The following is a 16115-nucleotide window of genomic DNA, read 5'->3' on the forward strand; positions in this document are numbered from 1 at the left end:
TATATTAAAGGGGGAGAGAGATCTTGGGGTTGAATTGCAAGAATGGGAGGTTGACAAGATATATAAAAACTCACATGGTCCTTCTGGCTGTGTAAAGGTCCAAGAAAACTCTTACAAAGTCCTTACCAGGTGGTATGCCACCCCTGACGCAAAAAAGAAGTGGCAACCCAAGGCATCCTCGGATTGCTGGAGATGTCTTGGAGAAAAAGGATCGTATTTACACATTTGGTGGCAGTGTGATAAAATTCAGCCACTTTGGAGAAAATTGCTTAAAATTTCGACAAAACTTTGCCAACTCCCAAACCCCCCATCCTTGAAATTTATCTTCTTGAATTGGTCTGGTGAATCAGCACAATTTAAACACAAAAAACTTCTTATGTATTTGCTGGCAGCAGCTAAAATGCTAATTCCTTTATACTGGCTATCTCAGAACTGTCCTTCTATTGCAGAATGGCTACACAAAGTCAACCAAATATACCATATTGAAGAAATAATAGCTAGCACGACCTTTGGAACAAGTAGGTTCAACTTGATCTGGATGCCTTGGTTACTCTTTAGAGAAACAGATGAATTCTTGCAGCTGATAAAATCTGACCCCCCCGAGCGGATAGGGTAAATTTATTGCTGACTGGACACTACTTCCCACTGTCCCCCTCACATCACCCTACCCCCAAACTCTTTTCCTTTCTAGATCTCTGCACTATCCCACACTTCTATTCTATCTATTTAGTTAAAAGTTTATATTATACAGCGACAACTGTAGACATATTTATCAGAAATTTATGTCAAAGAACGTGCATTGGACTTATGCACAGAAGGTCCCGAAGCAATGCTGCTACTTGTTATACCAAGTGATAAATGGTTATAGGAAGTGATAAAAATGTACTGATATCTGTTCAGCAAGATTGGCATTACCAGCTGTGTTTCTGATGAAAGTATATCTTACCTGTCGCATGTTATGTTACTTCTTCTTGTTCAAAATTAATAAAAAGAAGTTTAAAAACAAAAGAAACAGTATAATAGACCTCTAACACACCTTCAACCACAGGCAACCCAACAGATGGAGACCCAATTTGGAGTCTCCACATTTCAAAAAATTATTTGTAACCGCAACAGCAGTAGCAGTAGCAGCAGGCACAGAAGACACCACAAAAATGGCACAGACTGCAATAACCTGAGATCAGTACATGACACTAAAAACGACACCATCGCCTAGTCTGCACAAAATGCGCCTGTGCTGCAAAAGTCATTGGAGATCCATGACTTGTTCATGTTAATGAAAGTTTGATGGTCTACACTTCAAGGGGAGAGCCGGATGCGCTATCCATCAGTACACCACAAGCAGCACTGAAGACACATTCTGAGAAAACGCTGGCTGCTGGACATGACAAAACTTCCAAGGCATGACAGGCGAGTTCAGGCCACTCTTCAATTCTTGAAGACCAAAATGTAAAGGGGTTCAAAACCCCCCTGATGGCATTGATATTGAGCTCCAGAAACTGTTGCACCATCCTCTCCAGTCATTCACAACGTGACATATTTTACTCTGTTCTGCTTGTGCACGGGCTGGTCTAAAAATTGTGTTAAACAACTCACAGAAATTGCTTATGCCGCTTAAAATGCTGCTGTTAATGTTTTGTCAATAATGCCTTGATGTTCCCAGGTTTAGACAAAAACAACTGGGATGCACACTGTGTGCCTCAGTGCTATCCAGGTGAAAATCATTCTCAAGATTACCTCCAAGCGTATGTTGATAATCCAGGATGCATGGATCCCTTTCTAGGGGGTGAAGCATCTGGCTAAATTTTCTCTTATACTGTGGTTGTAACAGAGTGGCAAACCAGTAGTCAGCACTATTTCTTACTCTAAGAATACAGGCATAGTGTTGAAGAAAGTGCATCAAGAAGGCGCTCATGTGTTGGGTGCTTCCATGAGGTCCAAGCCCATGCTGTGTTGGTGGTGGTGCAACACTCAATGTTCCTTCCTCCGTTCCATACCACCAATCACAGACAATAGAGAACGTATCATTATCCTTTTCATATCCTGACTGTTGCGTGTACATCACCTCGTCCTATTCAATATGTTCCTCGGCTCCTGTATGTTCACTAACAGTTTGTATGGCATCATGAGTCCCCTTGATCATTGTAAGCCACCCTGCCATGGCACCCGCCAGTGCGATGACAATCTGGAAATTTGAGATATTGTTATCCCTTCTGCATCCTCCTTTGCTTTCTCTAGGACCATCACCTTCTCAAGCAGACTTTTCAAAGTGTGTTCCATCATGTAGATGACTTGAATAGTGATCCTGATGACAGCATCGTGAGAGCTAACCATGTTAGCAGCCATTTCAAAATGTGCAGAGCGCCTTCACCTCTGTCGCAACATCGCTAATAAAACGGTTAAGTTCAAAAAACCTCTGTAGTAAGTTGATGACCTAAGGGGTGCGATTATCAGAAGTAAGCACACAGTGACCATGCTTTCTGCAGCAGCGCATCCAGGCCGGGATAGTGGGGGAGAAATTACTGCATCACGCAAGGCACATGTGTGAGGTTGCAACAGCGTAGAGCCGCCTCTAGGTTTGCACCATTATCGCACATGGCCTTCCTTAGCTTTAGGTTTAGTGGAAACAGCCATTGCTCTAACTCAGCCTGGATACCTGTCCACAACTCTTACGTGACTGCGATCTCCAAGGCATATTAATTTAAACACTGCCTGATTGCAGTGAGCCATAGCTGTTAAGTACATACATGTGGCGATTCTATCTGAACTGTTGGAAGGCATGTCACATTAAGGTAGAGGTTTAGGTCACAGGTGAAGATCCTAGAGGAGGTAGAGGAGGCAGAAGCAGTGGAGGAACTGTTAGACACAGAGGTTTGTCCACAAGTCTTGGGGACTCAATGACTTGTGGAGGAGCCATGTGTTGGAGGAAACATTCTTTTTTATGTGACCACAACTGCAGGACCAAGAGCTGGCTGCTATGCTGAGAGAGGGTGGAGTTTGGAGAACAGGAGAAACTGCTGGACTGTGAGTGAGGTGCAGGCGGAGATGTTATGATATATTGAGAAAGATATGTTGTGCTTGGTGACACAAAATCAACAGTCATATCTACCTTCATAGCAGCTCACAGGCTCTCACTCACTCTGACTTTGGTGGGTAAACAATTGTAGTTTCTGAGGCCGGAGACCTGTGTGTGAACACTTGGAATGGTGATGGAGGAACGAGAAGCAGCAGATGGGCTTGATGGGATGGCTGGTGGTTGGCGATTCCCACGCAAAGGCATGTTGATTGCGCATGTGCTGGTTCATGCATGTAGTTGTCAAATTATTTCAATTTTTCCCTCTACTGAGATGTGTTTGCAAATTTAACAGCTTATGTGTGTGGGGTCATCCTTTACGGTCTCAAAAAATACCCGGGCTAGGCAACCCTTGCCGCCTCTGCGACTGCACAATCATGACTGATGCTGGCCACAGGCAGAATTGGAGCTCAGGATGCAGTGTATGTCATGGTTGCGTCACTTTGAGGCTGTGTGGAAGCCACAACTTAACCTCCTCTTCTTCCTTCTCTTCCATCTCCTCTTCTGAGCTACTCAGAAGCATACATCTTGGTTCACACCCAGTGGGATCTACCTCATCGTCTTCCTCTCTGTTCTCACTCTCCTCACCCTGAGAGTCATCCTCCTTCATTTCCTGCCATTACATCACAGTACAGTCCTTTTGAACCTCAGGTAGCTGAGTGTCATCAGGATCATTTCCACTCTTGATGGTTAATGTCTGATGATGTAGTCCTGGATTATGCTCGGACCCTACTTTGCCCTGCCCGGATCCAATATGAAAAAATTTGGGGCATCAGTGCAGATGTGCTTTCCTCCTCTGGATTCTGTGATTCTTCGGAGCAGACCTCTGATGTTCATGGAATAGAATGTGTGAAAAGCTCTTCAGAATGGCCCATCTGAGGTTCCCCACAGTCAGTTGGCGTTTGGAAATTTTTGACTTGGGGAAAACAAAAGTGATTGGGGTGCCACCTCTGAGGATTGTGCTGTGTGTGATGATAAGGTGGAGGAAGAGGAGGAGAGCCCACTTGATCTAGCGCTTGCCATCCACTGGAGCACATGCTCTTTCTGAGCTCATCTACAAGGCATACCGCTGTGCGGCTGCCAAAGAAATGGATTCGGGTAGGCTGGCCAGAAACAGATGCTGTCAGTGGACTATGGATAGGACAAAATGGTGTTTGTTTAGATGATCTTTCATTCACATTAACACCTAACTGATTGTACTCAGCCACTCTCCCTGCTCTTGTGACTTTCTTCCTCCCTAGACTAAGTGCAAAATGTATGTTATGCAAACAGCAAAACAAATGATTAGCCCTTAGACGGGCTGTTAGTATGATGGCTCAACTTCAGCACCAGTATCAACATTACAGACCTCTGATTCATTATAATGTGCAAACACAGGCCTAGACAAGCACTCTCTCCCCCCAATAAGAAATGTAACGGAGCTGTGCAATGGCATCAGGCTGAGTCTGTTTCTTTAAACCCCTGATGATGTCACACGGCAAGTCAATCACCGTAATGCCACAACCAAGATTTCTATAACATTACGGTCATGCATACATAATCCCCGCATGCATATTGGCTGTGTAACAGGTGTCAAAAATGAGGAGTGGGATTTCCAGTTTTACATAGAGCACCGCCCAATACTCCCTGAGTAACGAGTATATTTGAGCACCATGATACTCAAGTGATAAAAAAATGTAACAAAACATGTTCGCTCATCCCTAAAGACTAATTAAATCCAGAAAAAAATTCAGGGCTTTTTGGAGTGTTATATAGTACTGAAATGTCCTACTATTCATCTGTCTCCACACCCTCCATGCACACGATAACTGCACTTGATACTTGTCTATTGCACTTAAACACACGGGCTGATGACCGGATCATGCAGCTTTATATGAAAATCCCTATTATAATTGCCAGACCTGAATTAACAAGCATTTTTCACCTACTGTGTCCCCCCATTTCCTTGTAGATTGTAAGCTTGCGAGCAGGGACCTCACTCCTAATGTCACTGTTTGAATTGTCTTAACTTGTATTGAATTTATTGTCTGTACATGTCCCCGCTTAATTGTAAAGTGCTGCGGAATATGTTGGCGCTATATAAATAAAAATTATTATTATTATTATTAAATGTAACAGAAATCATGTAATATTCTTCGGATGACTAATTGATAGAGTTGAACGAAACAGGTCAGTCACATTAAAAAATCGCCGACTTTAGCCAAAGTCGGGTTTCACCGAGCGAAACCTGACCATAGCGTGAAGTCGGCCATGCAGTCGTCGACTCGAGCGCCAAAGTCGCGTTTCCCATAATGCTTGCAGGCACCTTTTCTCAGCCAATGAGCAAGGACGCACACTGTGGGCAATGAGATGACATGGGCAGCGGCCAGCACCATCTTCGAGAAGGGCATTGCAGTGATTGGCTTGCTTTGTGTGGCATCACAGTGGCTATAAAAGCCCTGACCATCGACCGCCATTTTACTTCTGCCAATCTTAGCATAGGGAGAGGTTGCTGCCGCTGTTTCTCAGTAGGGAGAGAGTTAGGCAGGAAAGGAAAAAGATTCTGTGCTTGTGCTGATAGCAATTGTGCTGTACAGATAGTGTGCAGTGACAGGGGAGGATTTTCTTGTGTGCAGCAGCGCTGGTTCTTAGGCTGCCTGATAGCTGCATTGTTGTGTGTACACCGCTGTGCAGACTGATTTTTACACAGCACTAATAGTTTTATTCTTTTTTTCTGCACAGTTACCGAGTGTTCATTTTTTCCCACACCGTATAGAGCTATACGCTCCTCACACACTACCGTGTACCAGCTGGTATCATGGACAAATACATGCTGACTATCTGTGTGTGACACCAGAAATAAATACGGAGATTTAAATTTTCCCTTACAACGTATACAGCTCTACGTTTCTGATACAGTACCGTATATCTGCTGCTTGTATTACGGTCAAATCCATACTGGGAGAGCATCTGTGTGTGACTCCGGAAATAAATATGGAGATTTAAATTTTCCCCTACACTGTATACAGCTGTACGTTTCTGATACAGCAGGGTTCCCCAACTCCTGTCCTCAAGGCCCACCAACAGATCATGTTTTCAGGATTTCCTTTGTATTGCACAGGTGAAGCAATTATTACCTGAGCAATACAAAGGAAATCCTGAAAACATGATCTGTTGGTGGGCCTTGAAGACTGGAGTTGGGGAACCCTGTGATACAGTACCGTATATCTGCTGTTTGAATTATGGTCAAATCCATAGTGTGAAAGCGTCTGTGTGTGAATAAGGAAATATATATGGAGATTTAAATTTTTCCCTACACCGTATACAGCTGTACGTTTCTGATACAGTACCGATATCTGCTGTTTGTATTATGGTCAAATCCATACTGGGAGAGCGTCTGTGTGTGACTAAGGAAATATATACGGTGATTTAAATTTTCCCCTGCACCATATACAGCTGTATGTTTCTGATACAGTACTGTATATCTGATGTTTGTATTAGGTAAAATCCATACTGCAAGAGTGTCTGTGTGTGACTCCGGAAATAAATACGGAGATTTAAATTTTCCCCTGCACCGTATACAGCTGTATGTTTCTGATACAGTACCATATATCTGCTATTTGTATCACGGTCAAATCCATATTGGAAGAGCGTCTGTGCGTGACTCCGGAAATAAATTCAGAGATTTACATTTTCCCCTGCACCGTATACAGCTGTACGTTTCTGATACAGTGCTGTATATCTGCTGTTTGTATTACGGTCAAATCCATACTGGGAGAGCATCAGTGTGTGACTAAGGAAATGTACACAGAGATTGAAATTTTCCCCTACACTTTATACAGCTGTACGTTTCAGATACAGTACCGTATATCTGCTGTTTGTATTACGGTCAAATCCATATTGGGAGAGCGTCTGTGTGTGAGACTCTGGAAATAAATAAGTAGATTTATTAAGATTAAGATATGTCTCTTCATACGCTGGGAGGCTTTCTCCAGAGCAATTTTGGTGTCGCTCCAAACCTTAGAAAAATCTTCGCAGAAACTATCGGCAGCCGGAAGGCCAGATGATCCAGAAATGGGAAGAGGAATTCCGGGTTGCAGTCTGAAGACAATCTGAAAGGGAGACTTTCAGAAGATTCACTTACTTGGTTGTTGTAGGAAAATTCACCACAGAACAGTAAGTCTACCCAGTCGTTATGATGCGCATTGACAAAGTGACGCAGGAATCCAGCCAGGATTTGATTTGTCCTCTCCACTTGTCCATTGGACTGGGGATGGTATGCTGAGGGGAAATCCAGTTCAATTCTTACCAGCTTACAAACTGCTCTCCAGAATCTTAAGGTGAACTGGACTCCTCTGTCAGACATGATGTGGAGAGGGAAACCATGGAGACAGAAGATGTGCCGGATGAACAGATCCGCCAATTCAGGAGCTGTTGGAAGGCCGGGTAGCGGAGTGAAGTGAGCCATTTTAGAGAAGCGGTCCACCACTACCCACACCACAGAACAGCCGGATGAGATCTGAAGATCTGTGATGAAGTCCAGGGCGATGTGTTGCCAGGGAGCGGACGGAATTGGAAGAGGCTGAAGCCTACCTGCAGGTAGGTGTTTGGCCTTCTTGTTACGGACACAGGAAGGACAGGCTGTGACGCACTCCTGAATGTCCTTAGCCATAGAAGGCCACCAACAGTACCAGGTGATGAGTTGCAGAGTCTTTCTCTTACCGGCATGACCAGCCAACTTGGAGGAGTGAATCCACCGAAGGACACAAGTACATTCAGAAGCAGACACGAAAGTTTTCCCGGGGGAAGCCGGATAAGATCAGCAGAAGTGACAGTGACTAACCTTGTGTGTTCAATGATGTGCTGCGGTTCCTCTTCTTGATCAGGAGGAAGAAAGTGCATCTGCTGTGACATTTTTGTCAGCTGGGCGAAAATGAAGAACAAAATTAAATCGAGCAAAAAACAAAGCCCAGTGAGCTTGATGAGGATTCAGCCTTTGCGCAGTTTGGAGGTAAGCAAGGTTTTTGTGATTGGTGTATATGACTACCTGATGAAGAGCCCCTTCTAGAAGATGCCTCCACTCCAGCAGAGCCAACAATTTGATAGCCAACAATTCCAAATCTCCAATGGAATAGTTCTTCTCTGCGGAAGAACAGGTGCGACAGCAAAGGCCTTTTTGAGAGAAACAAAAGCCTCCTCAGCATCAGGAGGCCAATCCTTGGGATTTGTACCTTTTTGGGTCAGAGCTGAGATGGGCGCCACTCGGATGGAGAAGTTAGGAATGAATTGTCTGTAATAGTTGGTGAATCCCAGAATCGCTGTATGGCCTTCAGCCCAGACGGACGAGGCCACCTGAGTAAAGTCGATAACTTCTCTGGATCCATTTTCAATCCTGTGGAGGAAACAATGTAACCATGGAAAGGCAAAGAGAATAGTTCAAAGAGGCACTTTTCAAACTTGGCATACAGTCTGTTCTCCCTGAGCCTCTATAAGACTAGGCGCACTTGCCTCCGGTGCGTGACCAAGTCAGAGGAGAAAATCAGAATGTCGTCGAGATAGACAACAACACAGGTGTTATGCAGATCCCTGAACATATCATTGACGTACTCTTGGAAAGCAGTGGGTGCATTGCTTAGACCAAACGGCATTACCAGGTACTCGTAGTGGCCATCACGGGTATTGAAGGCTGTTTTTCCATTCGTCTCCTTCCCTGATTCAGACCAAGTGGTAGGCACCTCTGAGATCCAGCCTGGAGAAGATTTTGGCCCCTTGGAGATGGTCAAACAGTTCTGAAATTAGAGGTAAATGGTACCTGTTTTTACCATGATCTGGTTCAGTCCCTGGTAGTCAATACAGGGCCGCAAGGATCCGTCCTTTTTCTTCACGAGGAAAAATCCTGCTCCTGTCGGTGATGAAGATTTTCGGAATTACCCTCTGGCCAAATTCTCCTGGATTTAGTCCGACATAGCCTGAGTCTCTACCTGGGAAAGAGGGTAAACTCTCCCACGGGGAGGAGATGTTCCAAGAAGAAGATCTATTGGACAGTCATACGACCTGTGGGGGGGAAATTTCTCAGCTTCCTTTTTCCCGAAGACATCCGAGAAGGACCAGTAAGCGTATGGTAATCCAGGCAGGGTAGCAAGTTGGATCGGGGGTGAAACTGGTTCAATCCGGGTTAAGCAACGGTCCATGCAGGAATCTCCCCAGCACAGAATTTCGCCTGTTCTCCAATTAAGAACTGGTTCGTGTTTCTGGAACCAAGGCAAACCTAAAAGCAAGGGGTGAGACAAACCAGGGTACACATAAAAATGGATTCTTTCAGAATGCATAAGACCTACCCAGAGTTCCACTGGCTCAGTCTGGAACTGGACGGGTTTAGTCAGTGGCTGACCATCGACAGTGGTCACCTGCAATGGATTGGGAACAGCCTGAACTGGTAAGCGGTATCGATCTACAAGCGTCTGCTGGATAAAACTCCCGGCGGCTCTGGAATCCAACAGACAGTGTCCAGAAAATGTTATTGCTCCGCAAGTCACGGAGACCGAGATCTGCAACGAAGGAGAGGAATATTCTCTACCTATGGTGGCCTCTCCTACCGAACCTAAGCACTGGAGTTTCCCGACTTCTTTGGACAGGAGCCGATCAGGTGTTTGGAACTACCACAATATAGACAGCTTCCGTCTTTGCGACGCACATCCTGGCGGCGGCTCGCCAGACTTACTCGATCTACCTCCATAGCTTCGGGAGAAGAAGATGAGGTAGCCATCTTGGAAGAACTAGAGTCCAGATGGTAGGACCTCTTGTCTCGCTTGACCTCCATGGAACACTCCTGAAAACGCAGGTCAATCCGGGTTGCCAAGGAAATCAGGTCATCCAAGATGGTTGGCCTGTCCCGTCCCGCCAGCTCATCCTTAATTTTTCCAGATAGGCCCTCCCAGAAGGTAGCCAGCAAGGCCTCACTGTTCCAGGATAACTCAGACGAGAGGGTACGGAACTAAACAGCATACTGAGCCACTGTGAAGGTTCCTTGGCGTAAGCGAAGCAGGGCAGAAGCGGTCAACGTGGCCCAGCCAGGTTCATCAAAGGTCCTGAGAAAAGTCTCTAAGAAAGATTGAAGATCATTAACCAGCGGGTCTCCTCTCTCCCATAGCGGGTTTAGCCAAGCGAGAACCTCTCCTGCTAGATGTGACATAATGAAGCCCAATTTAGCACGGTCAGATGCAAACATGTGCCCCAAGATTTCGAAGTGTAGGGTACACTGATTGAGAAAACCCGAACACTGAGTCGGATCACCATGGAAGCGGGGAGGAGCCACCAGGCGAGGACCCTTGCTTGCTGTGACAGTGGGTACCTGGGTGTTGATAGGTGAATCAGGAGCAGCTGGGTTCAGCAGAGAATCCATGCGGGTGGACAGGTTACGTAGATAAGACATGATCTTGTCCTGTTGATCTTTTAAGGGGGTCACTTCTTGGCACAGTTCCATAGTCGGAGGCCTCTGGGGTCCAGCAGATTCCATGGCCAGCGCAATCTGTAATGAATGGAAGCGGAGGCAGAGATGGTGAAGTTCACATTCGTTTTAATTTTTAAAGTGGAACCTTGTGACCACGGTTCGAGGGGCTCCGAAGGGGGTGTGACTAGTGAGCCCCGGGTACCCGTAGTAATGCCCCTCAGACAGAGCCAGAATGGAATACCCGGAGGACACAGGTGCTACCTCCAGTTAGACCCCAGACACGTGGCAGCTGTCCCAGCGGGACCAAAAGGGATAACAAAAGCAACAGCAGAGTCCGTAATGAGACGGGTCCTGGATCCAGGTAGTTGATAAGTAGCTGGTTCCAGTGACTTTGACACAGTCCTCGGACTCGGTTGGCTGTTGGCGGAATGGGATTGCTTTCGCCCAGATGGTTGCAGATATAACCAGGATGATCAGGATACTGATATTCTGTGGAGAAAGATAGCATTAGAGAATACACAGAAACTTCAGACGCAGCGCAGACTGGTTAGCAAGAGAACCGGATGTAGCAATGATTAGTTCTCTTTGCTCCGGCGCTCTCCCTATGGAGGAGAGGCCAGAAATAGCAGCCAGTGCGCTGCCATTGGTTAACTGCCTATTTTGAAAAATGCACGCTCTCCCTTTAAGAAGCCAGGAGAGCAGGTGGGCATGCCCTAATAGCTCTAGTTGTAGATCTGCTGACAGGATGCCAGGAGATGGGGGAAGGGGAGAGGCCTGAATGCTGAACAGCAGCATGAGACACAGGGGAAGCCAGCTGCTGCCTGAGGACAGCATGCGAGGTATGAGGTGAGTGCCCAGAATGGGAGGCAGCGGCAGACCTGAATGCAGCACCAGGACGGGGACCAGGTGTAACAGAGGCAGACCTGGGCGCAGTGCCAGGACAGGGACCGGGTGTAACAACAGTACCATATATCTGCTCTTTGCATTACGGTGAAATCCATACTGTGAGAGCATCTGTGCGTGACTAAGGAAATATATACGGAGATTTAAATTTTCCCCTACACCGTATACAGCTGTACGTTTCTGATACAGTACCGTATATCTGCTGTTTGTATTTGTCATGATCCCAGTGCAGGTTTTTGAGCTGCACGTCAGGGGTTAATGTCTGGAGCTCAGTGCAGGTTTTGTCCTGCGCACCTGGGGTTAATGATTGTAGCCTCTTTTTGGTTCTGGGAGAGCTTCTTAAACCCCTGGGAAGCTCCAATCCCTGCCAGTTATACTTTTGCCTTTGGCCGAGTGTGCTGACCTCCGTGTGCCTGTGCATGTTCGTTGTTATAGCTTGTTTATATGGTTCTGACCCGGTTCTGTTTCCCGTTGTGAGTTTACCTGTTGATTCTGTACTGCGCTACCCTCTCTGTGTATGACTCGTTGCCTGTGATCTGACTACTCTCTGCTCGCCCTTCTTGTACCTTGCAGCTATCTCTGTGTATGACTCATTGGCTATGTTCTGACTATCCTCCCTATCTATGCCCGTTGGTAACTTTGTCTCGCAGTTACCCTGCTATGAGTTCTCTTGCAGCTCCTAGCTCTCTGGAGTTTAGGCCACACCCCTAGCAGTCACGTGCTTCAGGTCCTGCTGTTCTGAAGTACGCATCTACTCGGCTGCTGCCTGCTCCACAGGTATCTTTCAGCAGAGTTCGCTTTACTCAGGACACGCGCACTGGCTCAGTGAGCAAGTTCAGTGCAGTGTTCCTGACATTATAACTGGCCGGCTGAATTTTTTTTTCTCTCCTCACTTCTGCAGCATGGACCCAATGTGTGCTTTATCTGAGCAGGTGAAATGCTTGACTCAGTCACTGCAGAAGCTTAGTTTGGAACATCAAGTTCTGGCCCAGTCCCAACGGCGGGTTGAGGACTCAGTTCAGGGGGTACTTTACGCAGGCTTCCAGCATGTGGGGAATAGAGATGTCATTTTAGTCCCACCCGAATCCCCGGTTAAATTGCCAGATACGTTTTCCGGTAACAAAGATGAATTCAGAGCATTTAAGGAGGGCTGTAAGCTCTTTTTCTCTTTGAGACCCCACTCCTCTGGGGATGAGAAACTGAGGGTGGGGGTGGTTATGTCCCTGCTTAGGGTGTCCCCACAAGCCTGGACATTTTCGATTTCCTCTTCTGCCCCTGAGAGAATGTCTGTGGATGCATTTTTTGAAGCCTTAGGGCTTATGTATGATGAGCCTGATAGAGTGCGTTTGGCTGAGGACAAGGTGATGAGTGTCTGTCAGGGGGAGCACTCGGCCGAGTGGTTCTGTACTGAATTCAGACGTTGGGCAGCCGAGATTTCTTGGAGTGATGCCGCCCTTCAGGGGCTGTTCCGTTGAGGCCTGTGTGAACATCTGAAGGATGCCTTGGCACTCCATCTTCCGCCTGACTCCCTGGAGTATGCCATGACCCAAGCGGTTCGCATGGATCGCAGACCAGACTGCAGGCTAGAGGCGTTATGCAACTGGAAACACCATTATTCTTCAGTGGAGATGAGACCCGGACTCTTCCTGTGGCTATGGAGTTGAACGCTGTAACCTGTGAGGAAAAGGAAAGAAGATGCTGCCGGGAGAAGCCGCTGTGCTTCTATTCTGGGGAATCTGGACACTGGAAGAAGGACTGCCCCACCTGTCCGTCATCCTCCAAGATGGGAGGAAATGACTAGGTTCTGGGTAGTAGTCGAGGAGGCTACTCAGACCTTAAGGTACAATTTTCCTCACGTGCAAAAATGGTGCTGCAGGTGGAACTGGAACTTGGTAATGGTCCGGTTCAGACTACTGCATTTGTTGACTGTGGTTCTGCTGTGAACCTGATTGATACCAAAATTATGACTCTTAATAAGATAGGGACAATCAGGCTTCAGGATCCTGTTAAACTTGTGGCAATTGATTCATCCCCTCTTACCCAGGACGGTATATGTTGCAGGTCTGAACTTTTTTCTCTAAAAGTTGGTTCCACTCATGTGGAAAAACTAAGTTGTCTTGTGCTAAATAACTTGCCTGCAGGACTGGTACTGGGGATGCCATGGCTTCAATGCCATAATCCTACCATTGATTGGGTTACAGGGGAGATCACTCAATGGGGATGTAAGGATAAATGTTGTAACTTGGGACATCTTGTTAACACTGTTAAATCAGTATCTGTGCCGTCTGTCGGTCTCGAAGGTATTCCGGAGGATTTCGAAGATGTTTTGTCCGAAAGTGAGGCTGAGGCGCTGCCACCACATAGACCCTATGATTGTGCCATTGATTTAGTACCCGGAGCCAAATTACGTAAGGCTCGATTGTTCAATTTGTCTGGGCCTGAGCACCAAGCCATGAAGGAGTACATAGCTGAGAGTCTCCGCAAAGGGCATATCAGGCCTTCTGTGTCACCTGTGGCAGCAGGATTCTTCTTTGTGAAGAAGAAAGATGGTGGTTTGAGGCCGTGCCTCGACTTTCGGGAGCTGAACAAGATAACGGTTAGGAACACTTACCCGCTTCCCCTCATCCCAGACTTATGTAACCAGTTAGATGGGGCCCAATGGTTCTCCAAGTTAGATCTCCGAGGGGGCCTACAATCTGACAAGGGTTCGGGAAGGGGACGAGTGGAAAACTGCGTTCCTCACATCAGAAGCACTCTTTGAAAACCTGGTAATGCCGTTTGGGATAACTAATGCACCCGCTATTTTCCAGAATTTCATCAATGTTGCATTTTCTGACCTGATAGGGCATTTTGTTATTATTAGAGTTGAGCGAAACGGGTCGAAAAATTTCAAAAGTCGCAGACTTTTGGCAAAGTCGGGATTCATGAAATGAAACCAGACCCTAGGATGAGGTCGGCCACAAGGTTGGCGACTTAAGCGCCAAAGTCGCTTTTCAAAAGTTTGTTTTGCGCTCTTTTTCAGCCAATCAGGATCCACGGACACTGTGGGCAACGTGATGACATAGGCAGGGGTTACCACCATCTTTCAGAAGGGCATGCAAGTGATTGGCTTGCTTTGGTGGGCGTCACAGGGTGTATAAAATCGCGTGCACACCGACCGCCATGTTACTCATGCTGATCTCAGAATAGGGAGAGCTGCTGCTGCTGCTGATTTTGTAGGGAGAGCGTTAGGCAGGGAAGAAGACACCAAAAACTGCTTCTGCTGCTAGCGATTTTGCCTGTACAACACACCAGTCACTGTGTGTGCAGTGCAAGTGGAGGCTATATTTTGCTGGATCAGCGGTGTTGGTTGTTAGGCTGACTTCTAAGGCTTCCTGACGGCTGCATTGCTGTTTACCCACTGCTCTGCAAACTGCTTTTTTAAAAGCAATCCCAATTTTTTTTTGTCCTGGTGAGGTACTGAGCGTGCATTTTTTCACACCATACAGCGGTGCACACTCCTCACACAGTACCGTGTAATGGCTGTTATCACAGCCACAGTGAAGCTATCTGTGTGTCACTCTGTAAGGATAAGTGGAGGACATGTTCCGCTCTTACAGACCTGCACCTTCTAGTTTTGTCTAGCTTTCAAACAGTTAAATATATTAGCTGTTTGATCACATTCAAAACTATAGAGAGACAGCGTGTGTCAGTCCGTATACTTAAAAAACACGGAGCTTGACAATTTTACGTACACCGGACAGCCGTGTACGTGCACGCTCCTCTCTCAGTACCGTGTAACGGCTGTTATCACGGCCACAGTGAAGCTATCTGTGTGTTGCTCTGTAAGGATAAGTTGAGGACATGTTCCGTTCTTACAGACCTGCACCTTCTAGTTTTGTCTAGTTTTCAAACAGTTAAATATATTTGCTGTTTGATCACATTCAAAACTATAGAGCGACAACGTGTGTCAGTCCGTACACTTAAAAAACACGGAGCTTGACAATTTTACATACACCGGACAGCCGTGTACGTGCACGCTCCTCTCTCAGTACCGTGTAACGGCTGTTATCACAGCCACAGTGAAGCTATCTGTGTGTCGCTCTGTAAGGATAAGTCGAGGACTTGTTCCGTTCTTACAGACCTACACTCTAGGGAGATTCCTATTCTGCCCAATTCTATATACACCTTGTAGTTTGTCATACACTAGCCAATTTCTGCCTGTGACATAGTTCTGTGATATTCACTGGGCCTCACACAATCCAAAAGTGTCCAGTGTCCACAAGTGTGTGCTGAAATTCAAAATCTCCGTTATCCTCTAGTCACATTTTTCACACCTGCGACATCGAGCCTGTGACATAGCGCTGTGATATTCAGTGGGCCTCACACAATCCAAAAGTGTCCAGTGTCCACAAGTGTGTGCAGAAATTCAAAATCTCCCCTGTCCTATAGACACCTTGTACCTTGTTTTACATTACTATATAGTTTGTTGGATTTTGTCTACATTTCTACCAAAAATGAGGAAGGCTGGTGGAAGAGGCCGTGGAATTGGGCGGGGGTTGGCAGCTGGTAATGATGGTGTTGGTGGTGGATCTGATGGTAGTGGCAAAAGAAAAATAGGACAGAATGCTGGAGGTGTTGAGCCTGCGTCATCGTCTGGCTCCAGAAGGCCTCGAAGGCTTAGTTTTCTAGGAGTTGGCAAACCGCTTTTAAAGCCAGAGCTTCAGGAAA

General features: G+C 46.4%; 1 protein-coding gene across 1 annotated transcript in view; it reads right to left on the reverse strand.

The window, feature by feature from the left end:
* Window positions 1-3500: 3500 nt before the first annotated feature.
* Window positions 3501-16115, reverse strand: part of LOC141100006 (uncharacterized) — a 28120-nt gene continuing 15505 nt past the window's right edge. The window contains exon 4 of the mRNA XM_073588180.1: window positions 3501-3686. Within this exon, the coding sequence (XP_073444281.1) occupies window positions 3501-3686 (186 nt within the window). The remainder of the gene's footprint in view (window positions 3687-16115) is intronic.

This window comes from Dendrobates tinctorius, unplaced genomic scaffold (genome assembly GCF_039654945.1).
Source record: "Dendrobates tinctorius isolate UK_male_01 unplaced genomic scaffold, ASM3965494v1 ptg000011l, whole genome shotgun sequence".
NCBI classification, from domain to species: Eukaryota; Metazoa; Chordata; class Amphibia; order Anura; family Dendrobatidae; genus Dendrobates; species Dendrobates tinctorius.